This window comes from Neovison vison, chromosome 3 (genome assembly GCF_020171115.1).
Source record: "Neovison vison isolate M4711 chromosome 3, ASM_NN_V1, whole genome shotgun sequence".
NCBI classification, from domain to species: Eukaryota; Metazoa; Chordata; class Mammalia; order Carnivora; family Mustelidae; genus Neogale; species Neogale vison.
The window spans coordinates 3,396,006-3,419,644 of NC_058093.1; the positions used below are offsets into that span (position 1 = coordinate 3,396,006).

The 23,639-nt window shown below is 44.7% G+C and overlaps 1 protein-coding gene across 4 annotated transcripts in view; it reads left to right on the forward strand.

Annotated features, from left to right (window-relative positions):
• The window catches only part of MFSD6 (major facilitator superfamily domain containing 6), a 69,290-nt gene that overhangs the window by 1,665 nt on the left and 43,986 nt on the right, over window positions 1-23,639 (forward strand). For 2 of the 4 annotated variants that reach the window (XM_044241171.1, XM_044241168.1), the window contains exon 2: window positions 21,445-23,044. In XM_044241171.1, coding sequence (XP_044097106.1) covers window positions 21,498-23,044 — 1,547 coding nt within the window. In that variant the 5' untranslated portion in view covers window positions 21,445-21,497. Of the gene's footprint in view, window positions 1-87; window positions 162-4,677; window positions 4,696-21,444; window positions 23,045-23,639 lie in introns of those variants that run through there. The other 2 variants (XM_044241169.1, XM_044241170.1) reach the window with 2 other exon arrangements.

Here is a 23,639-nt window from a genome sequence, read left to right on the forward strand (position 1 = left end):
CCCCGCCCGCCTCAGCCCCCGAGCAGCCCCCGCCCGCCCGCCCGCGATGGCGAGCGCCGCCCCGACAGCCGCCGCCCCGGCGCCCCGAGCCGCCGCCCCGCGCCGGGGGGAGAAGGCCCCCAGCGTCCCGCGCCTCTGAGCGCCGGCGCCGCCCGCAGCAGGTGAGTCCGGGCCCCGCGCGGGGAGGGGGTCGGCGGGGGAGGGGCGCGCGGCAGCCCCGCGGGAGCTTTTCCCGCGGGGGCGGCCGGCTCGGAGGGCGGGGGCTCCCCTGCCCCGCGCGCACCTGCTGCGGGGGGTCTCGGAGGCGCGGCTCGGGGCGGGCGGGCGGGCGGGCGTGGGCGGCTCTGCTCCCGGCTCGCCCGCCCTCCTCCCTCCCTCCCCACCCCCTGGCTTCTGGGTCGCTTGTCATCCTCATGGGGCGCTGGGGGGCTGCAGCGGGCACCCCGGGCCCGGGCGCGGGAGGCACTTCCGCAAACGTAACTGCGGCAGGAAAACAAAGGCGCTGGCGGAGGGGCCCCGCCCGGCGCCGGCAGCTGCGGGGGTGCGGGCGCGGGTGCGGGGACAGGGCCGGGCCCCCGGTGCAGGCCCTTCTCCTCCGCGCTCGCCTGGCGCCCTCGCGGGCAACACCCTCAGGGAAGGGGGAGCGAGAGTCTCCGGACAGACCCAGTGACAGGCCCGGGACCGCCTGTGCGCCGGGAGGACTGACGGCGCCGGATCCCGCAGGTGAATAAACAGGAAAACTGCCTCCACCCTCAGCCCCGGGCCGCCCGGGCCTCCCCGCTTAACCGAATCCTGCTGTGCTCTGACATGTCCCCAGAGCCCTTTGCGGATACTAATGGGGGCTACCCGCCTTTTGGGGTCCTAGTTATTCCCCACCCCCCTGTAATTTTAAGTGGGAAGGTGAAAAATTGGAATCGCAACTTACGCCTCATTTCTCTTCCTTGGAGACAGGTGGATTAATTCCGTTTACAGCAGAACATGGTGCATTTTGCTTCTCCCACACACATTCAGGACCACAGGCATTTCTTTTTCGACCAAAAATATTTAATAAACAACCTTACAGAGCTCCTGGAACAGAGAAAACCTCGCCTGATAGTTGTAGGAAAGAATCTTAAAGTGTTGAGGTTCTGGTAACAATCGCTGTCTAGATGCGTGTGTCCTTGGGTATGTCACATCTGCCCCAGCCTCAGTTTCCTCGCATGTAAAAGGAGATGGTTGGATAGTATGGTGGCCGGGTGTCCCCTTCATTGTTCTAGAAGTTAAGGATTTTATGGAATTCTAACCTCTTCAATATAGAGGACTACAAGGGGTGGGGGGTACAGACAGTGGGCCGACAGAGCTGTATTTAGTAGACTTCTGGGGTCGGCGGAGCATCCCTTCCCCGGGGACACGGAGAGCTGGCCCGCTGAAGGTGCAGGCCTCGCTAAGCAAAGGGAAAGGATAGGAACCCTAGTCATTGTTAAGACTGGCTTTTGACACCTTGAGCAGCTGTCCATTAGCAGACATCAAGATATTCTCGGTTATTTCGGTTATTTCGGTAGCCAGATGGCCTGTGTTTATCACAGGTTGGAAGTAGAATTTAGGATTGCTTAAGAGCAGGCTGGGATGTTGCTGTTGAGCCCAGAGCAAGACACGCAGTGAGTAGGAGAGAGGATCACGTTTCCATACTGCATTAAAGCTACTAAGCATGTTTCCAGTAATTTATTTCTAAGGCCCTTTGTGTTTCTGTATGGATGAGGCCAACTAAACCGTAAAGCAGAACAGCAGCAAGGTTTGCACGTTAGGTGGTAGGAGGCCTGGGACCCCCTAGTCTGCCTGGATTGCTGACAGTAAGAAGGTACTTTCTGAGCACTTACCTTGTCCAAACACCATCTTACACACTTAATTTCTAAGTCTCTCTGAGAGAAGTCTTTTCCCCAGCACTGAAAATGATGAAAAGGAAGCAGAGAAGAGTTAAAGAATTTACACAAACCACATCATCAGTGAGAGTTAGATGGGACCCCATGTCTCTGGCTCCAAAGCCTAGGAAATTTCCACATGGTGTTCCTCCTTATTCAGGACCCACTGGGCCTCACTACCCAGGCAGATTCCCTCCTTCATTTTTGACTTTGATAGTTAACTACCTTTCAGGGTCCATATATTCCATATGTTCATATCTATGTCAGATAATCTGTAATTTGCATTACACACATATTCATGCATATATACCTATTTGTTCTCACCATTTTTAGGTTGAAGGCAAGTGTAAGAAAAATGAAAATAACCAAAGATATATTTAGTACTAGGCCAACAGGTTTTTTTGGCTTTCTTTTTTTGATATCCAGGAAATCTTGATTTAGCAAGTTGTAGGTGAAAGGGAGATATGCAATAAATGTAAATATGTCTGTTAGCCACCTTGACGCATGGTCTTGGGAAAAGTCAAGATACAGTAAGTGAAAAGAGGAAACAGAAAAAGATATTTAGATGCATGTACTTAAACATGCACGCAGGCCCTTGTACGCCTCATTGTCCTGAAACCGTTGACATCGACTGCGTGAAAGAAGTAGGATGGGCTGGGGTGGAAGGAGAATGCTTTTACTTTATTCCTTATGAAGTTATGTTTGGACTTGTTTTTTAAGGGTCTGCGTTAGCCTGATTTGTTGCCCTAATTCCCAAATGACACATTTATATAGTCATTAGCCCTGTTGTTGATTTCAGTAACATTTCTTTCTTAGCTGCTTTTCCCTCTTTATATTTAGAAGACAGTTATGTACTATTTTGTAAAATGGCACTGTCTTAATTTAGATGACCAGGGAGCTTTAGGAAACTATCAGACTCCTTTGTTAAGGCAATGATTTCCTGGTATAGAGCACCAAGGAGAAAACCAAACCCAAACAAAATAACCTAAATGTGAAACACCTAAACCTCGAGCCTGTATATCAGTGTGTATTTGTTATAGATGCTGCAACTCCTCTTGCTAGTTTCTGGGTGTAAGTAGGTCCCAAGCACACCCACAGCCCTACCTCAGCACCGACAAAAACCACGCAGAGTGTTGTATTAAAAGTAGCCTCCATCTGCCTTGGTCCAAGGTAATGTAAATGCGACTGAGTCGAGGATGTGCAGAGGGGTGTCTGAGGCTTGGAAATGTGAATGAGAACACAGCACTGCCCTAGGACCTGGCGGTCCTGCTGCATTTGAGGCTGGGGGAGGGGTGGGACAGATGGAATGAAATGTAGGCTCAGAGCAAAACCCGTATTCCAGAGGTAAGAAAAAGGATTGGGGAAAGAAGGGCTGAGACACCTTTTTTGACATTTGTTCTCATGTGTGTTTGGGAAGGGAAGACAAATCCAGGGAACATGTCACCAATGGAAAACAGGAAAGTCCAACTTTTAATAACTCAGGGGAAATCTTTTGATCTGAGACTAAGAGTGGGACTGGGGGAGAGTGGGAGACTGGCCCTCATGAGTCAGCAGTGGCCAGAGGAGCGGTGCTGTGGCTTTGTGGAGGATAAAAGGAGAACTAGAAAGGGGAACTGGTGTTGTCTTAACAAGCCTGATTTATAGGTTAATCGTGCCAAGGGAAAGTGAGTAAGGAGCCTGGGGTGGTGGTGAGCTGCCTGTGTGGCTATGTAGAGAGACCTCTGCTGCCCAAACAGGGGCCCTCTGCCCTCTCACAGTGCCTCAGAGTGGGCCCTGCCATCCGTGGGGTACTAAGCTGCAGAGGACGTCTGGAGTCCAGAACAGTAGAGGAGCAGGTCCCTGGGAGCCGTGTGGCAAATTCTTGTCTCGTAACTGCACTAGGTACTTTTAGGGACCAGATTGAGGCACAAGGTGTCTCTTAACAGAGCGAAGTCTGGAGCCCTTACCCTAAGCATTAAGCAGAACCATACAAAGGGACACGCACACCGTCCACGATTTAACAGGATGCACTGTTCTGGTCCAGCACAGTCAAGCTTCTATGTGTGGCTGACGGGGAGCTAACAGGGAGAACCTTCTTGATTCTGTTTCAGAATAAGTTCTGTGGAGCTGGGTTTAATGAACCAGTGAAACTCAGATTCACCTTTATGAGGGAGTTTGAATAAAAGATTTTATTGTTATGCTTTCAAGGGGTAAAAATGACACACGTTTTAACTTACTGTGTAATCAGGTTCCTTATGTTTTGAAGGCATGACATCTTTTTAAAAATTATTTTTTATTGAGGTATAGTTAACATACAATGTTACATTAGTTTCAGGTGCATAACATAGTGATTTAACACGTCTGTAGTTACACAATGGTTACTACAATAAGTACTAGTTACCATGTGTCACCCTACAAAGTTGTTGCATTATTACTCACTGTACTCCCCATGCTGTACTTTTCATCCCCTAATTTCACAGGAATTTGTACCTCCCAATCCCTAACCCTTCAACATGCCTCCCCTGTGGCAACCACCAGTTCTCCGTACATATAAGTCTGATTCTATTTTTTTGTTTGTTCCTTCCTTTTGTGTTTTAGATGCCACATGTAAGTGAAATCATATGGTATGTGTCTTCTTGTGGGGCTTACTGCACTTAGCATAATACCCTCTGGGTCCATTCATGTTGTCGCAAATGGCAAGATTTCATTCTTTTCTTGTGGCTGAGTAATGGTCCGTTGTGTGTATGGACACCACCTCCTCCTCATCTGCTCATCAGGTGGTGGACGCGCAGTCGCTTCTGCAACTTGGCTGTTGTAGGTAATGTTGCAGCAAACAGATGCGTTTATCTTTTCGAATCTGGTTTTCATTTTCTTTGGGTAAACACCCAACAATGGAATTACTGGATCCTGTGGTAATTCCATTTTAAATTTTTTGAGGAATCTCCATAGTGTTTTTCATAGTGTCTGCACCAATTTATATCTCATCAGCAGTGCACAGGGGCTCTCTCGCTATCGTGAAGATACACAGCACTTTAAGGGTATCTCAAAGCCCTTGTAACGGGCCTTTCAGTTGTCTCTCCAAGTAAGTGGGATCAGCCCAAGGAAAAGCAGACTTCAATTTAGCAACTCCCTGTGACTTTTCAAGAGCTCTCGGATCAAGGGTGTCCTGATTGTAACTCAAATGCCCTGTTTTTTTAAATTTTTTTAAAGATTTTATTTATTTATTTGAGGGAGTGCGAGAGCATGAGCAGGGGCAGGGGCAGAGCGAGAGAGGAGCAGGCTCCCCGCTGAGCAGGAGGCTCAGCCCCAGGAAGGATCTCAGGACACTGGAATCATGACCTGAGCTGAAGGCAGAGTCTTATTGTTAATGGACTGAGCCACCCAGGCGCCCCATCAAATTCCTCGGTTTTAAAATAATGCCTCTTCTGTATTTTATTTTATATTTTTCTAAAGATTTTATTTATTTATTTGACAGACAGAGATCACAAGTAGGCAGAGAGGCAGGCAGAGAAAGAGGAGGAAGCAGGCTCCCCACTGAGCAGAGAGCCCGATGCGGGGCTTGACCTCAGGACCCTGAGATCATGACCTGAGCCGAAGGCAGAGGCTTAACCCACTGAGCCGCTCAGGTGCCCCGAGATCTATATTTTGATCTAAATTATAAATTCATAAAAGATGTGCCTGAGTACCTCTAAATTTCTGTTTAAAATACCTTGTCTTGGGGTTCCTGGGTGGCTCAGTGGGTTAGGCCTCTGCTTTCGGCTCAGGTCATGATCTCAGGGTCCTGGGATAGAGCCCCGAGTTGGGGGGGGCGTCTCTGCTCAGCGGGGATCCTGCTTAGCCCCCGCCCCCGCCCGCCTCTATGCATACTTGTGATCTCTTTCTCTCTCTTTCAAGTAAATAAGTAGAAGCTTAAAAAAAAAAAACAAAAAAACTCATCTTATGGGTGGCTTGTACTTTCCTTAGCTTTCTTAACTTCCTCAGTGTCTTAACAGTGTTGGAACATCCAGGTAAGAATAGCAGTCATTTACTGAACAAGCTTTCATCAAATACCCCTTATAAATATAACATCATTTTTCATCTGTATGCCCACATGCACATAAGTGCTCTAATGTAATGTTTTATTACTAGTACCTGGAGTTGTGTTTTTATTTTTCCTTATAATTCTTATTTTTCCACAATCTCTTTTCCTGTGTTCCTAGTATTTTTAGATCTTGAACCCATACTCCTATGTTAATATATTTAGAGCCAGCTTTTTTCTGAAAAGATTTGGAAAAAAAAAAAAGTCTGTATGTATAAAACAGATTCACTTAACAAGGTTTAAAAATAAACCAAAAAGCATTTTAATAGAGTTATAATTTGTCTTTTTTTTAACTAATGCGTCTTCTCTATAAATTGCTCCTCAAGTGTAGCAAGCAAAGATTTATTGAGAAAAGTCTTTCTCTAAAACTGTAAGCAGATCACTTCTTTCAGTATCAACCTTTTAAAAACCTTTTGTTTCATGCTTTGAAAATATAAGTCTGAGATTTTCCATGTTGGCTTCTTGGCAAAGAAACAAAGGTTGCATTTATATTCATTGAAACAGTAAATCATTTCATAATAGAGATTAATAATAGGGAGGTAAGTGCTGACTTGCTGAGGTGGCCAGTTCCCTGTGGTCTGGGCTGGGGCTGGCCGGGTTCCACCTGCCCCCTGCGCGCGTCTCTCTCTCTCTCTCACCCTGTGCCTCTTCTGGTGCCTGGAAGCTGTGTGAAGACTCCGTTCGGTGTCAGTCGATTCTCCAGGCTCTCACATGGGAAAAACAGTGCGTGTAGGGTTCCCTGTCCGAGAAAAGCGAAGAAGAATTACATTGACATTTGAAACTGAGCAGGCGGCTTCTGGGTGAATATGTGTTTAGCTTTCCGAGACTTCTGGGAAAGACTGCACGGCCCCCCAGGTGGGAACCCATGGCCCGGAGGACCTGAGGGGCCGGGACGGCACGCCGGCCGCTGCGGCTGGAGGGGAGTGACAGGAGCGCTCTGGATGGGCCTGTCTGGGGAGACCGTAGTCGGTGTGCCAGACGGCAACACAGGATTCCCTCTGGTTTAGAAGTGATGCACTCGGGGGCTGGGCACCTGCTGGCCTGGCCGATCTCCGGATTGTTAAGTTTGAGTCTTAATGTTGGGCGTAGAGATTACTTGAAAGAAAATCTTTAAAAAATAAATAAATAAAAGGTAGGTACTCTGTGACACCCCCGGGGCTCTAGCCCTGCTTGTGGAGGGGCTCAGAGGGAGCCCTTGCCAGGCTCCAGCAGCTGCTGGCCCGTGAACGCGGGGACCCTCCTCCTGTGCTTGTGCTCAGCCTCCTCCACTGTGTTTGCTTTCTGGCTGGTGCCGGTGGCTCAGGGAGGGGCTGTGCGGGGTCCTCGTGGGGCTGTCCCCCACGGACAGGCTCCCGGGGCCTGTCCCCACGGGTAAAGCAGGGCGAGCTCCTGCACATTCGCTGGCTCCCGCCCGGCTTAAGCACCCACTGCTTTCTGCTCCTGCTGGAGAAGCTCACGGGATTGAAGTAGCTTAAAACGAAATTCTGTTCCTGGTGTGATTTGAGCTGCTCACTGACTCCTCCCGCTCGGCTTGTGAATAAAGGCGTGGTAGGAAGCCTGGTTCTGGGCCCCTTTCACCTTGGCCCTGCAAGCTCCCAGCCCAGCCCTTCACCAGGAACCCAAAGCAGACAAATAGGAATTTGCTTCCATGATGCTCGCCAAGGTCTAAGGCCATCAATTTTTGAATCATATTTCATGTGTCTTCCACAAAGTGAAAGTGAAAATCCACTCGGCTTGCTGCTGAGCCACATTTAGGATTAAAGACTGTTTCCTCCCCCACAACCACACCCTCGAGAGATGAGAGTAACTGGTTCCTTCCTCTCTCTCAGCTGTGGAGGGGAATGCACTGGATTTCAGCTCCTGTCCCTCATGGTTATATAACTGAAATGGTCCTACAGGTGGCTCTATTCTAAATGAATAGGTATTTCTGGCCCGGAGATACCTGATTACCATTCCAGTCCCTAAAGAACACTGTGTCCTCTTGGGAGCCGGTGTGTTGCTCCCCACTCCACACCCCCACCCCCAGAAGAAACTAGGCTGACGATGCAGAAATCAACAGGAACGTGAATTCACTCTTGCTTTCTCTAAAATAAATTAATAAATCTTTAAGAAAAAACGAAAAGTGCTTTTTCACACATTATTTCATTTAAGCCTTGGAAGCCCTCTTGGGTTTGTGTTTTGATCCCCATGTTACAGTGACTAAAGTGAGGCTCAGAGAGGCACAGACCCGTTGAAGCCAGGAGAGCACCCGGAACTTCTCTCCGCACTTCCTGAGATTAATCTCTGTCCCATTCAACTTCAGTAAAACATCCATCAGGCTCCAGTATACGCCATCAGGTGCTTGTCAGAAATAATCTTTATTGTGAGCTTAGAAGAGTAAAGGGAATATGCTTAGTACCAGATCCCTCATTCAAGTAGTTTATAATCTAGTCGGGAAGACAGGAAATACCTATAAAAACAATAAAATCATCCACAAGTCTTGCCACAGCTCAGGTGTGAGAGTCATCAAAGGAGTTTCTTTTATTTCCAGATGTTAATAAAAGATTGCATTAAATGCAATTCATAGAGACTATCTAAAGCAATTCTAGGGTCACTCGGGTCCCGGGCTTAGTCGGTCAAGTACCTGCCTTTGGCTCAGGGCATGATCTCAGGTCCTAGCCCGCCTCTCCTGCTCCTGCCCTCGCCATCCCCACTGGAGCGCTCACTCTCTTTCTCTCAAATAAATAATCAAATGTGTTTTTAAAAAGTAATCCCTCAGGGCGCCTAGGTGGCTCAGTGGGTTAAGCCTCTGCCTTCGGCTCAGGTCATGATCTCGGGGTCCTGGGATCGAGCCCCACATCGGGCTCTTTGCTCAGCAAGGAGCCTGCTTCACCCACTCTCTCTGCCTCTCTGCCTACTTGTGATCTCTCTCTCTCTGTCAAATAATAAAATCTTAAAAAAAAAAAAAGACCAGTACACTAATATAAAAGATCAAATGTTAGGAAATCCTTAGGGGTTTCTGTAGTAAAATATTGCCATTCTGTTTCCCACTCTAAAGCTATAATGATCTTCATAAAATACAAACGTGGCCATTGTTTCTTCGGTGGCTCTCTGTCGCGCCCAGAATGAATAATACCAAGAAGTTCCCACCATAGATCAGGCGCTGTAAGAGTTCCGCATTATGCTTTTTCACCCCCCCCCACTACCCAAATGGAGAAGTATTATTAAATTCCTCATTTTGTAGATGAGGAGACTAAGAGAAGTAGCTTCCTCAAGGCCACAACTAGTCCGTGACAGAGCCAGGATCCCAGCCGCTGCCAGTCTCTCATCCCCTCCTCAGCCACCCCTTCGGGGCGTGTAAAGGCCCTTCCGGATCAGGCCCTCCCCTGCGCCTCCTCTTGTGGGCCACTCTCTCATCCTTGGAGACCTCCTCATGGCCCCTCGAGAGACGCCTGTGTCAGCTGTGCTTGCTCCTGCTTTAACAGACAGCACGGCGCCCTGTGGCTGTGGCCGCCCTCTCTTACCCCTGGACTGGACAGCAAGGACTTGGTCTTCACCTTTGGAATTACTGATCACCAAACACGCATCCCATCCAGTGGTTGGTGCTAAGTTTAAATTTGTTGGGTTAAAGAGCCTCTTTAAGTTTCAGTAGAAGTCTCTAACGTGGTAGTCTGTGTTTCCTCCTGTCACCTCTCGGTTGATTTCTAGGGCCTCTGTGAACTGTTCCTGAGCGCTACCCTCAGGTGCCCCTCGGCCCCAGCATCAGCATTTTCAGGCTCTCCTGTTATCTCTTCTTTTCCCCTATCATGGAATAGTTTTCCCATTCATCTTTGCCCAAGGCAAACCCTACACATCTTTTGGGGTTCAAGTTAAGTCCTTCATTCTCTTGACAACATCTGTGTGAAGTTCGGGCTCTCTGCTCTGCTCGAAGCTCCAGAAGCACCGCATTGTCTGTGACTTTTCCCGTTAATTACTCTGTGCTCTGTAGCTTCCGTTATTCTTGTCCCTTGCCATTTAAATCCTCGTGTTTTGGGGTCATCTTGTCAACTGTAAAGCAAGCCTTTGAGGCCCAAGACCATGTTTTGGACATCCCTGTCCAGTAGCCGCACGGTGCCTTGAGACACAGCCCCACACAGACTGTCTGGTGTGAGCGTGAGCTCGGCTCCTGGCTCCCTGCTCCCTGCTCGTGCTGGGCTCCTCATTTTCCTTCTCTGGGGCTCGCTGGCCTCATTGTAAAGTTAGGAAAGTAATCTGACCCCAGAGAACTGTTGAGATGATGAAATGCGTTAATACATTTTAAACCTGTAGCAGATATTCCTTAAGCCTTGTTGTGTTGTAGTTGGTAGTAACTGTGATGCTAACATAGCCCACTGAGCCCTTATTAAAATACAAATATGTCATCAAGATGGCCAGCCAGGAGGTATATATTCGCCACTGTATGAGTCCGGTTGTTTGTCACCCAGCAGACAGGTTTTGCTATGAGCCTGGGAAAGGCCCACCAAGAATAACCGGGAGGCACTTTGTGGGAGGAATTTCCTTCCAAGGGGAACGATGCTGGCAGCAGCTGTGGGGAGCAGTGAGTGACTGGAGGGCTAAGCTGGACCTTGGGGGATCTGGCTGGGCTGACAGGACTAGAACCAGTTTGGCTCTTTTACAACTTGGTTTAGCCATAGAAGAGCCATGTCAAAGTGCTCCAGAAGGAAGAAAGATTCCAAAATAGTCATTCACCTCTGTAGACCTTAATGCCCTTGTAGCTTGGGTGACTATTATAAAACCAACCTTGTGTTTCTTTTTCATAACATCGGCTAAAGGTCTAGCAGATGCTCAAGCAATCATTCTGGGGAAAAGATCTGTTGGAATTGACACTGAATGCTAATAAGCCTCTGAGGGAAGCTCTTTCTGGAAAATCTGGGGGGTGAACTCAATGTTCAAGATGCAGCGGCTGAAAACCAGGAGTGTCGGTCTTGTTTGGGTGGTTTCTGTGCGTCTGAAGCACTAATACAGTGCGGCAGTCGTTAGGGGCCTGCCTGCTGCTCACATGGTGTGGAGGCCGAGAGAATGGTCGGGGACAGGTGACAGCGGAGAGCCGGCTCTCAGGGCTCCAAGTGTGGATTTTCCCGTTTTGCAGCCTCTGTACGGGTCTCTGAGCAACATCGAGCTGTGACGGACGTGCTGCCGAGAGGGGACTGGCCTTTCTGTGTTAGCCGGTCACTGCCTCCTCTCCGTCACCGAGAGTCGTGTTGCTGCTCCGCTATAGTGTTTGTAAATCTGGCCTTTGACAGTTGCTACTCCAAATGATATATTCAGGTTTAAGGTGTTTTTCCCCCTGAAAAGCTGAATCCAGTTCCCTACTCACGTATTTGTGGACACTCTGTATAGGCTTGAGTGGTTTCCAGTTAAACACAAAATGATGGTAGCTATCCATTTTAGCAAGAATTATTTCATCACCGTCATCAGTAATTCAGAAATACCTGCTGATTGAACGACTCAGTGTAAGTACCAGTGGAACGTCTTTCCACGTTTAGAAGGCTGTGTTCTGTTTTCCCAGTGACGGTGTTGGTTACTATCGTTAGAGAGTGCTCGGTGAGAAAAATTTTCGGCTTTTCTAATAAATAAAAGCCCTTCTTATCCAAGTAGTATTAACTGTAACTCTACAGTACAGATTTCCCAGAGAAGTTCATAAATTTAATTCTGTGTCTGAATTGAAATGTCTTCTCTCCTTTTTAGAAGTTGCTTTTAAAAAAATCTAAAAAAAAAAAAAAGGCTCAGAGGTTTAAACAAAGTGTGAGCTGAATGGGTTCATATTGTTAGACTACTTAATAAACAGTACCTCCCCTGGGGGTAAACAGATGAAGTACTTCATCCAGCATATAAATATTTTTACTGCTCTTTATACTTGCTCTATCAATCCTTATGGCGAATGAAATGTAATCTAAGTCAGCCAAAGCATGCCCTACTTTGGGGCATATTTTAATTTTATTTAAAATACAGAGTTTGTTTTGGCTCATTTGCTTCTCTTTGTCCCTGATCCCATGATTGCACAGATGACTGCATTCGAACACTATTTTGTTACGGTGTTTTATTTAATTAATTAATTAATTTTAAAAAAAGATTTTATTTATTTATTTGACAGACAGAGATCACAAGTAGGCAGAGAGGCAGGCAGAGAGAGAGGGAGAAAGCAGGCTCCCCGCTGAACAGAGAGCCCGTTGCAGGGCTCGATCCCAGGACCCTGAGATCATGACCTGAGCTGAAGGCAGAGGCTTAACCCACTGAGCCACCCAGGGGCCCCTAGTAACTGTGTTTAAATGTGATTGTTTGGGTTCCTTTTCCTCAAAATTAAAATATAACCTGAAAAATATTAAGACTAAACATTAGTGTCCTGAACTAAAACTAAAAGTTTTTGTTTGTATTTTTAGAATTGAAATTCTTATAAGAGTTACTGGATGTGACATTCATACAAAGGTACTGCCCGTTATAGAAGACATTCCAGTAACTTTGCATTTGTTGGTACTTAGAGAACTACTTAACATCTGCACTCATGGAGCAAGAGAAATTTTTCATGGTCTTATGATAATAAAAAATCTTGAATAAGATGGTGAGGAAAGAATGGTTTGGGAGAAAGTCATTCATCAAGATTGTAATCGACGGTCGAATAGAAGGTATTTTGCAACTTTGAATTAGAATTTGGGCATCGGTTCTCAGCATCGCTTGGACAAACCAGAGACTTAACGCCCGTTTAAAAGGACGTGGTGTCCTTCTGTGACCTACTTGTTAAAGAGTCAGTTGCTGATCTATGGAGGATAATTAATTAAAGCCCACCTGATTGGAGTTCAGGTCGGAATTCATTGTGTACAATTTTGAAAACTGTTTTTTGTCTGGGGTACAAGGGCATGGTAGCTGCTTTTAACTATTGTCTTCTGTAGAGATAAAGCTCGTAAGACGGCATATTTCCTTTTTAGTCTTGAGTTTTACTTTTTAAAGCAGAGAGGCAAGCACCTTTTTTAAAAAAGAAGAACAAGCTTAAAAAGCTTGTTTAAAAGTAAAACAACCACCAGATTCTACCTTATCGCTCATGTCCCCTGCCAGAAGCAGCTGCTTCCTCTGCATTTTGGGCTGCTGTTGTGATACTCACCTGTGTATTTTGAAATAGAACGCTTGTATTCTTGAAATCTTCATTTTTGAGCAAAAGCATTAGCTGCTGTCTTCTCACCGTGTCTTCTCTGCTGCCCCAACTCTGGGTACCTGCTCAGCCGCCTCCTTCCGTATCTTCCCAGTGTGCTGATGCGGCAGTTTCGGCAGTTTCGGTGACTTCGGAGTCACTGTTTGCATTAGTGTATGACTATAGTCACAGCTGAGACTTGGAGCAAACTCGGGTTATTTTCTTTTCCTGTGCAACCTTTTGTTTTCCTGTGATGTTGTGCTTACTTCGCTTTCCCTGTACTTACACTAATTCACCCCTAAACTCCTCCATCATCTGTGTTTCCTCCTGGGACATTCCGATGTACCGTTCCTGTCGGCGTCATCTCGCTGTCAGAGGCCATCTGGGAGCCTCCCACGCGCCTCCCGCTCCACGCGTGGCCCTGGGGCTCTGGCGCGCGGCTGTCGCGGGACCTGCAGTCACCAGCGTGCCTGTGTCCCTTTGCCTCTCTCCCACGTCAGGTCTTTCGTGTCCTGTATCCCCGTCTTTCTCTTGATTTCGTCCCTTGCTTGGTGGCAACCTGAGAAAGGACAAAGAAGCGGTATGTTCCTTGAGAAATCACATGTTAATTCTTCACTTCACCTATGAACTTGAATGCGATTTGGCTGCCCATAGCTCCCACCATTGTTGTTGAGAAATCTGAAGTCGTCTCTGGTTCCCGATCCGTGGTACGTGACGCAGTTTCTTCTCTGAGGCTTTGTGGGGTCATGTCTGTGTCCCAGTGCTCTGAAATCTCCACCATGTGCTTCACCCTGGGTCTGTTTTATTCTCTGTGCTGGGCCCTCAGTGCGTCCTTTCAGTCAGATAATTTATAGCTCTCAGTTCTGAGAAATTTTTTTTGGATTAAAAAAATTTCCTTTTCTTCATTTTCTCTATTTTCTCTTCTTGGAGTTCCAATTTTTTAGATAGTTGACTTTCTGGATGACCCTATATTTGCCTTGTCCTTTTTCTCCTACTTTCATCTCTTTTCTTTTTTTCGTCTTATTTTAAGAAACTTCTTAAGTTTCATTCTTAATTTCATTAAGCTTTTCTTTCTTTCCAAAAAAAGAAAAGAAAAAAATGATATACCCATTGAATACATCCATATGTTAAAGACTCAGATCAAAAAATCATAAAATTCTTAGTACCCTAGAATACCCTGTAGTCACTACTTTCCCCAAGGGGAGCTACTATTTTAAAAATTAAGCTTTTTGTTTTGTGATAACTGTGGATTCACATGCAGTTGTAAGAAATAATACTGGCGGCCTATGTATCCCGTGCTCACTTTTCCCCAGGGGTAACATCTTGCACACATCTTGTAGTACAACACCACAACCAGGGTACTGACACGAATATGGGCAAGATATAGGATGATTTATCACCACCTGAATTTCTCATGTCTCCCTCTTGTGGCTGCCACCGCTTTCCTCCTGCCTCTGCTCTCTACGGAACCCCCCACCCCCCGCAATCCTTTATGCGCTCTCCATTTCAGTAATTTTGTCGTTCCAAGATTGATATGTGAATGGAATCATAGTGTGTAATCTTTCAAGATGGGCCTTTTTTCATTCTTCACAGCCCTCTGGAGATCTGTTCAGGTGACTGTGTGTACCAGTAGTCTGTTCCTTTTCACTGCTGTGTTGTAGTCCGTGGCCTGGATGCGCCACAACTTGTAGAACTGTCTCTCTGCTGAAGGACGTCTGGTTATTTCCAGTTTGGGGTATCACAAATAAAGCTGTTAACAGTATTTGTGTCTTGTTTTTGTGTGAAATGTTTTCATTTCTCTGGTATAAATGCCCAGAAGTGCGATTGCTCAGTCATATGGTCGTCATGGTTTCAATTGTCAAGAAACTGCCAAACTGCTTTCCAGAGTGGCTCTACCATTTTGTGTCCCCACCAGCAATGCATGAGGGAGCTGGTTTCTTCCTCTCCTTTTCAGAATTTGGTCTTGTCACTATTTTTACTTTAGCCTTTGTTACACATGTGTAGTGGTGTGTTTTTAATTAAATTTACATTTCCCTAATGGTTAATGACAAGGGACATCTTTTCCTATGTTTGTTTGCATCTGTGTATCCTGTATCTCCTCTTTGGTGAAATGTCTTGTGTCCATTTTCTAATTGGATTGTTTGGATTTTTTTTTTTTAACTGTTGAGTTTTGAGAATTCTTTACATGTTCTAGATACTAGTCCTTTGTTGAATGTGTCTTCCAAACATTTTCTCCTATTATAATTTGTCTTTTCATTCTCTTAGTAGAGACTTTTATAGAACAAGATTTTTAATTTTGATGAAGTCTGATTTAGCAATTTTTCCTTTTATGAATCATGCATTTGGTATTAAGTCTAAGAACTCTTTGTCTAGCACTAGAGCCTAAAGATTTTTCTCCTAGTTTTTTTTTTCTTAAAGTTATGTGTTTCTACATTTTACATTTAAATCTGTGCCCATTTTGAGTTGATGTTCATATAATATTCATATAAGGTGTGAGACTTAGATTGATGTTCGTATTTTGCCTGTTGATATCTAATTGCTCTGGTACCATTTGTTGAAAAGGTTATCTTCCCTCATTAAATTGTTTTTGTGGGTGCCTTGGTGGCTCAGTTGGTTAAGCGACTGCCTTCAACTCAAGTCCCGGGATGAGTCCCACATCCAGCTCCCTGCTTGGCAGGGAGTCTACTTCTCCCACTGACCTTTCTCCACTCATGTTCTCTCTCATTCTCTCTCTCTCTCAAATAAATAAATAAAATCTTTTTTTCCCCCAATTTATTTATTTTCAGAAAAACATTATTCATTATTTTTTCACCACACCCAGTGCTCCATGCAAGCTGTGCCTCTATAATACCCACCACCTGGTACCCCAACCTCCCACCCCCCCACCACTTCAAACCCCTCAGATTGTTTTTCAGAGTCCATAGTCTCTCATGGTTCACCTCCCCTTCCAATTTACTCAAATAAATAAATAAAATCTTTTAAAAAATTAAATTGTTTTTGCATCTTTGTGAAATATCATCTTGACATATTTATATAGATTTATTCCTGGGCTCTGTGTTCTGTTCCATTAATCAGTGCGTCTGTTCTTCTGCCAGTACCACATAGTTGTGATTATTCTGTAGCTGAAATAAATCTTCTTTTTCAAAATTGCTTTAGCTGTTCCTGTTCCCTTTTTTTCCATAGATTATTCATAGGGAATCTTCTCTGTAGCTACAAAAAAATCTTGTTCAGATTTGGGTAGGGATTGTGTTAAACCTGTGCATAAATTTAAGGAGAATTGAAATCTTTGCTATGTTGAATGTTCTGATTCATGAACATCATTTGTCTCTCCTTTTTTTTCTTTTAAGTGGGCTCCATGCTGGGCCCAATGCAGGGCTTGAACTCATGACCCTGAGATCAAGACCTGATCTGAGATGAAGAGTCAGATTCTTAACCGATTGAGCCAACCACACGCCCTGTCCATCTATTTAGGTTTTTATTTCTTTCATCAGCATGTAGTAGCTTTCGGCATGTAGTCCTTTGCATTAACTTATATTTAAATATTTCTTCTTTCTAGTAGATTTTGTAGATTTCCTGGGACTTCCCATGCAAACCATGTCTGCTGCAAATAGATACCATTTCTTTCTTTTTGATTTGTATACCTTTTCTTTTCTTTTTTTGTCCTTACTGAAATGGCTAGAGCTTCCAACACTACATTGCATAAGACTGGTAAGGCCAGATGGCCTTGCTTGTCCCCTATCTTAGAGAGAAAGCATTAAGTGCAATGTTAACCTATAGATTTTTGTAGATGATCTTTATCTAATTGAGGAAGTTTCTCTCTATTCCTATTTTTCTGAGACTTTTCATGAATGAACGTTTAATTTTGTCAAAAACTTTTTCTGTACTAATTAATAGGATTATGATACTTTTTTTTGTTAGTTAATACGGTGGATTTACATTGATTGGTTTTCAAATACCGTAACCAGCTTTGTATCCTTGGAATAGATCTTAGTTGGTCAAAGTGTGCCATTCTTTTTATATATTGCTAAATTTTCTTTTCTAATATTTTAGTAAGGATTTTTGTGTCTGTGTTTATAAGGAATATTGTTCTGTAGCTTTTTGGTGTTTGGGCTGTTTTTCTTATGGATATAAGATTCTGGGTTGACAATTGTATTATGCCACTTTCTTCTGATGCACACAGTTTCTGATGAGAATTCTGCTATCATTTGAATTGTTTTTCCTATATTGGGAAATTGTGAGTCTTGTCTCACTGCTTTCAAGATTTTTTTTCTTTGTCTTTGGTTTCCAAGTTTGACTATGATGTGTCTTGGTGTGGGTTTCTCTTGTTTGGAGTGCATTCAGCTTCTTGAATCCGTAGGTCTTTTGCCAATTTGAGAAGTTTTCAGCTTTTATTTCTTTGAGTAATTCAGCCCTGCCCTTTTCTTCTCCTTTCAGGACTCTAATGACATGACTGTTCCATCTTTTGTTGTAGTCGCATAGGTCCGTACGGCTCTGTTAATTTTTTTTTCCAGTCTGTTTTCTTTCTGTTGTTCAGATTGTGTAATTTCTACATTCTATCTTTCAGTTGGCTCATTTTTCCCTCTCTCCTCCATTCTGCTGTAGAATCCATCCATTGAATTTATTTTATATGCTGGCTGTTGTCTTTTCAAGTTCTAAAATTTCCATTTTGTTTCTCTTTATACATTATATCTCTTTCTGGGACTTTCTATTTCTATGCTTCAATTTTCTCCTTTCTTTCTTTTCATTTTTTAAAGCATGTTTTTAATTGCAACTGGTTCTTATGGTATGCATTATTTTTGTTGAAACTTGGAATTTGGGTATTATGTTATGAAACGCAGGGTCATATTTAAGCCTTCTATTTTAGCTAGATTTTTCTGACATGCTCTAGCAGGTGAATTGGAGATATTGCCTCATTACAGCTCAATGGATGTTGAAGTCCAGGTTCCCCACTCACCATCTTTTGGGTGCAGGAGCTCCTTGTTACTGTGAAGTAGAGATGGGTGTTCTGGCTCACCATTAGGTATCCACTGACACTTCCCTGGCTGGGAGAAATAGGAGTGCCTCGTTACTGCTCCCTATGTGGTTTCCACTGATACCACAGTGGGGGTGGGGAGAGGAATCTTGTTAGTGCTGGGTGGTGGGAAAAGTTGTGAGTCTCTACTAGGCCTCTTCTGATACCACCCCGGTAGAAAAGTAGGGATATCTTGTTACTAGTAGGTGGGGATGTAAGTCCAGGATCCCCCAGTGTTCCCCACTAATGATGTCTTGGGGACATGACCTCATTACCACCTAGCAATGATGAAAGTCCCAGCTCCCTACTTGGTGGTCTCTGATATCATCCCAATTTAGGGTTTGGGGTGCCCTGTGATAGCTTGGTGGAAATCTAGGCCCCCCCTGTAGCCTTTGCTGGTGGGGGTGGGAGTTAAGACACATTATCCCCCAACCCCAAATCCCACTCTGTGCTATTTGGCTGGAGTAGAGCTGGTATTATCTAAAGTTTCTGTTTTTCTAGGCTGCAGTTTTCCTCATTCTTTAGCCAGAGAGGACTTTGTGGGGTTTTTGTTTGTTTATTTGTTGTTGTTTTGTTTGGTTGGGGTTTTATATTGTTTTGTTTTTTGGTTTGCACTCATTGGTATTTCCAAGTTCTTTAGTCCCATTCATCCCCATGTTGTTTGGGTAGAAAGGTCCCTAACTTGTTATAGTCCCATAGGTCCTTGAGTTCTGTTAATTTTTTTTCCAGTCTGTTTTCCAGCTGATTTTTCCCAGCCTTTTCTGTCTACCTCTCAAAGTCTTCTGTATTTGCTTTCTATATAATGTCCAAGATTTTTAGTTGTACTTAGCAGGAGCAGTAGGAATAATAGTACTTAATCTCTTTGGAAGCAAAAATCAACCCTGACTTTTAATACCACAAATTAGTTTTGCTTGCTTTTGTAACTCTATATAAATGCAATCATATGGTATATGTTCTTCTGCTTCTTGCTTTTCTCAGTCCATATTATGTTTGTGAGATTTATCTCTCTCATTGCGTGAAACTGTAATTGTTCCTCTTTTACTGCTGTACAGTATTTCATTACATGAATATAGCATAGTTTATGTATTCTGCTATAGATAGGTTGTTCCCAGTTTTGAGCTATTAAAATTATTCTGCTGTGAACATTTTTTTAGATGTCGTTTGTTGAATACATTACTGTTAAATAAACACGGAGGAGTTGTCATCAGGTAAACCTTCAGGTTTGGTAGCTATTTCCAGTTATAAAAGTAGTGTATCAATTTACATTCCTAACAGCAACGTATTCTGTTGCTCTACATCCTCACCAACACTTGGTATTATCTGTCCTATTTATTTTAGCCATTCTGGGAATATGTTGTATTATTGCATTCTGTTTTAATTTGTTTTTATTGCTCATTTGATTCAAGCTGAGCATGTTTTTACGTATTTATTTTCCGTTTGCATAAGCTCTTTTGTGAAGTGACTGTTTAAGTCTCTTACTCATTTTTCCTATTAGACTACCTGACATCTTTCTATAGATTTTTAAGAATTCTCTATATATCTGGAGACATTCTTTTGTCAGATATATATAATATTCATCCTCACCAGAATACCTTATTTTACTCTTTGGCTTGACTTTTCCATCTTTAATATTGCCTTTTGATGAAAAGAAGTTTTAAATTTTAATGTAGTCCAATTTACTTTTTCTTCCTTAACACGGAGCAGTCTTACATCCTATTTAGTAAGTCTTCTTCTATGCTAGGATCTTCAAGATATTTTTCTGTTTACAGTCTATCAGGAGTTGATTTTTGTGTATGATGTGAAGTAGAGGATCTGTTTATTGTTGTTGTTGTAAGTAGTCACCTTAAATTCTTCTTTTACATCATCCCTTACTTTATAATTTATGCTTTTTTCCCACAAAAAATTTCCATAACTTTTTCATTCAAGCATTCCTTTTCTTCCCCTTCATCCTCTTTTTCTTGAAAAATAAGTATTATCTTATTTTTGTTTCATAGTTGCATTTCTTTTCCTATTTCTGAAAATAATATATTTAGGAAATATTTTCCTCCTCACACAGCTCCTATTTTCTCCAGGTTGATTTTTTGTTTTTGTTTTGTTTCTGACTTTCATGGAAGGTACTCTCTTCAGATGTCTTACGGTTCTGGATGGCTGCCCATATTTAGTGGCAAAACAAGATCTACTCCAAGGGGGTAACAAGTGAAGTTATTCCTCTCTGGTATAGAAGGTGAAGGGAATTTCTATGTATTTAATGTATATACCTCCTACCTCAGAATTTGCTGATTGCAGCTGGATGCATCTGGATGCCAGCAAGACCTTTGGACTCTTTAATTATCTATATAGTGGAAGAAAGGGGAATTCTGATGGAATGTGGCACAGTTCCTATAAATTTATGCCATTGATATGTTGTTTATCTTTCATATGAAACACCCAGTTTTATAAGAAGGTTTAATAGCATTTCATTATCCAGAATGTAGCATTTGGCCATTGATGGTGGTGCATTAGCGCTTAAAGCCATGATATTAGGGTTTGGACCCTCACTTTGCTACTTCTGAGTTATTGAAGCTCACCATGCCTCATTTTTCTCTTCTGTAACACAAAGAAAATAATAGGCATATTGAGATAAATATGAATTAACACATTTAAAGATTAAGTGTTGCCCTGCACAGAGTAAGCACTTAGTGAATGGTATCTGCTGTTGTTTTCTGATGTTGTCTTAAATTTCAATCCATAAAAGCACACCTAGAGAAACGTATGGAATATATACAACATAAAGACTGTTTCCTTACCAGGATACCTTTGTCATGGCTGTGGTGAGCACCTTCAGGTGCAAACCTGCAGCCAACTCCCTCTTTCTCATCACATTTGTGGTTGTAGTTGAAAACTTATTTCTACCCTGCTACAGAAGCTGAACGATTTTAGCTACCTTTATTTTCTAGAAGCTCCACGCTTCAAATGTGCAGTGGATTTGTTTGAAAAGTAAAACCAAGAAACTGTAAATACTATTTATTTTCAATTTTCTATATTTGGTTTAGACATAATCCCTATCATTTGTACACTTTCACCAGGAATCAATGAAAAGATTTGAGAATGAACCTGAGCTATAAACCTGCCATTAGAACATGTTATTAGTCAGTCAGTGGCCACAAAAAGTATTTGATGCTTTGAGAACTGTTTCTCTTTTTTAGTATTGTGTGGCTGTAAGTGATAAATAAAAGAATTTTCTCTCACCATTATTATTTTTAGCTGTAGTTTGAAACTCCTCAGCTCCTTGCAAGATGAAATTCTGGGTTTAAATGTTATTTTCATACTAAGCCATCTTTAAAATTTTACTCTGCAGATCAACAGTCGAGATTCTGAAGGTCATAAAGTTTCTGATGGTGGTGGTAAGCCATGGCGTCAGATGATAAAGTCGCCATCTTAACCGACGATGAAGAGGAACAGAAGAGAAAGTACGTGCTCGCTGACCCCTTTAATGGTATTTCCAGGGAACCAGAACCACCTTCAAATGAAACGCCCACCTCCACAGAAACCAACGCTCTTCCTGAGGAGGAGATAGACTGGATAGAGAAACATTGTGTCAAAATAAACAATGATCTCCTTATATCCAAGGTCTTCTATTTCTTCTTCTACTCTGCATACGGCTCTCTTTATCCGCTCCTGCCGGTGTACTACAAGCAGCTGGGGATGTCACCCAGCCAGAGCGGACTGCTGGTGGGCATCCGGTACTTCATTGAGTTCTGCAGTGCCCCCTTTTGGGGTGTAGTTGCAGATCGCTTTAAAAAAGGCAAAATCGTCCTCCTCTTTTCTCTTTTGTGTTGGGTGTTATTCAACCTGGGCATTGGATTTGTCAAGCCTGCTACCTTGAGATGTGTACCAAAGATCCCCCCAACATCTCATCCCACTAACTCCAGTCACCTGCTGACCATCCCGCCAACCAACTCTTCCCTTGCCACGTCCCCACGAATGCGGGAGAAGAGGGCCCTGCTCCCTTCCACCCGGCGAGTGATGCTGGAAACGGAGCCCAATGTCACAGAAACGGTCATCTTTTCGACAGCTCCGAACAAGACCAGTGGGCCCACTCTTCAGCCTCAGACAGATGAAGTTACGGATCATATTACGGACTTGACCTTGAGTCCAAGCACAACAATGCCTGCCTTCCTGGGAAACACAACCAGAGAGACAACCACCGCTGTTGTCACCACCACCAAATCTTTACCGTCCAGTCAAGTCACCCTTGTTTACGATCAGCAGGAAGTGGAGGCTATATTCCTGGTGATCCTGGTCGTCGTCATAATCGGAGAATTTTTCAGCGCCTCTTCGGTCACCATCGTGGACACAGTAACGCTCCAGTACCTGGGCAAGCACAGAGACCGCTACGGGCTGCAGCGCATGTGGGGCTCGCTGGGCTGGGGGCTGGCCATGCTGTCTGTGGGCATCGGGATCGACTACACGCACACCGAGGTGCTCATCGACGGGAAGGGGTGTAGACCCCCCGAGTCCCGGAACTACCAAGTCGTCTTCATCGTCTTCGGGGTTCTCATGACCGTGGCTTTGGTCGTTGCCACGCAGTTCCGGTTCCGCTACAACCACTTCAAGCCCGACGAGAGCCAAGGGAAGGCAGAGGAGATCCCTGCGGCGGACAGGAGCAGCTCCACCGAGTCCTCCGAGGGGACACCCGCCGGCCCGGGCCGCTCGCCGGCCTTCAGCTTCTGGGCCCTGGTGCGGCTGCTGTGCGGCGTGCGCTACGGCTCGGTGCTCTTCGTCGCCTGGTTCATGGGCTTCGGCTACGGCTTCGTGTTCACCTTCCTCTACTGGCACCTGGAGGACCTGAACGGGACCACCACCCTCTTCGGGGTCTGCTCCGTCCTGAGCCACGTGTCTGAGCTGACGGCCTATTTCTTCAGTCACAAGCTCATCGAGCTCATCGGCCACATCAGGTAGGAGCGCGCTTCTCTCGCCGACCTGCCCCCCCGCCCCCGCTGCTGCCCCTGGCCTTCTGCAATGACCGCTCCCAGGAGCGCATCTAGGAAAATCGGTTTGTTTGGGGCCAGGGCTGGAGTGGGAATGGGGCTTGGTGTAGCTCTTCCTCCTTCAAATGGAAACTAAAGGAAGGAAGTAACGAACCTACTTGGGTGACGTGAACCAGACACAAGATGCTGCCTCTGGCTGCGTGCAGGAGGCTCGGGTCACTGGCTCTGGTGCAGGAGCCCTAATTCAGGGAGCTGGACCGGCCTGCCGCCTGGAAGGGCCCCTGGTCCTGGGCATCTGTGAAGCAGGTTTTTGTTTGTTTGTTTGTTTTAAAGATTTTATTTATTTGACAGAGATCACAAGCAGGCAGAGAAGCAGGCAGAGAAAGAGGGGGAAGCAGGCTCCCCGCTGAGCAGAGAGCCGGATGCGGGGCTCGATCCCAGGACCCTGGGATCATGACCTGAGCCGAAGGCAGAGGCTTTCCCACTGAGCCCCCCCAGGCACCCCAGTGAAGCAGGTCTTAAGTGGGTAGAGCAGATTCGGTTCTTCCAGCTTCAGTTCTCG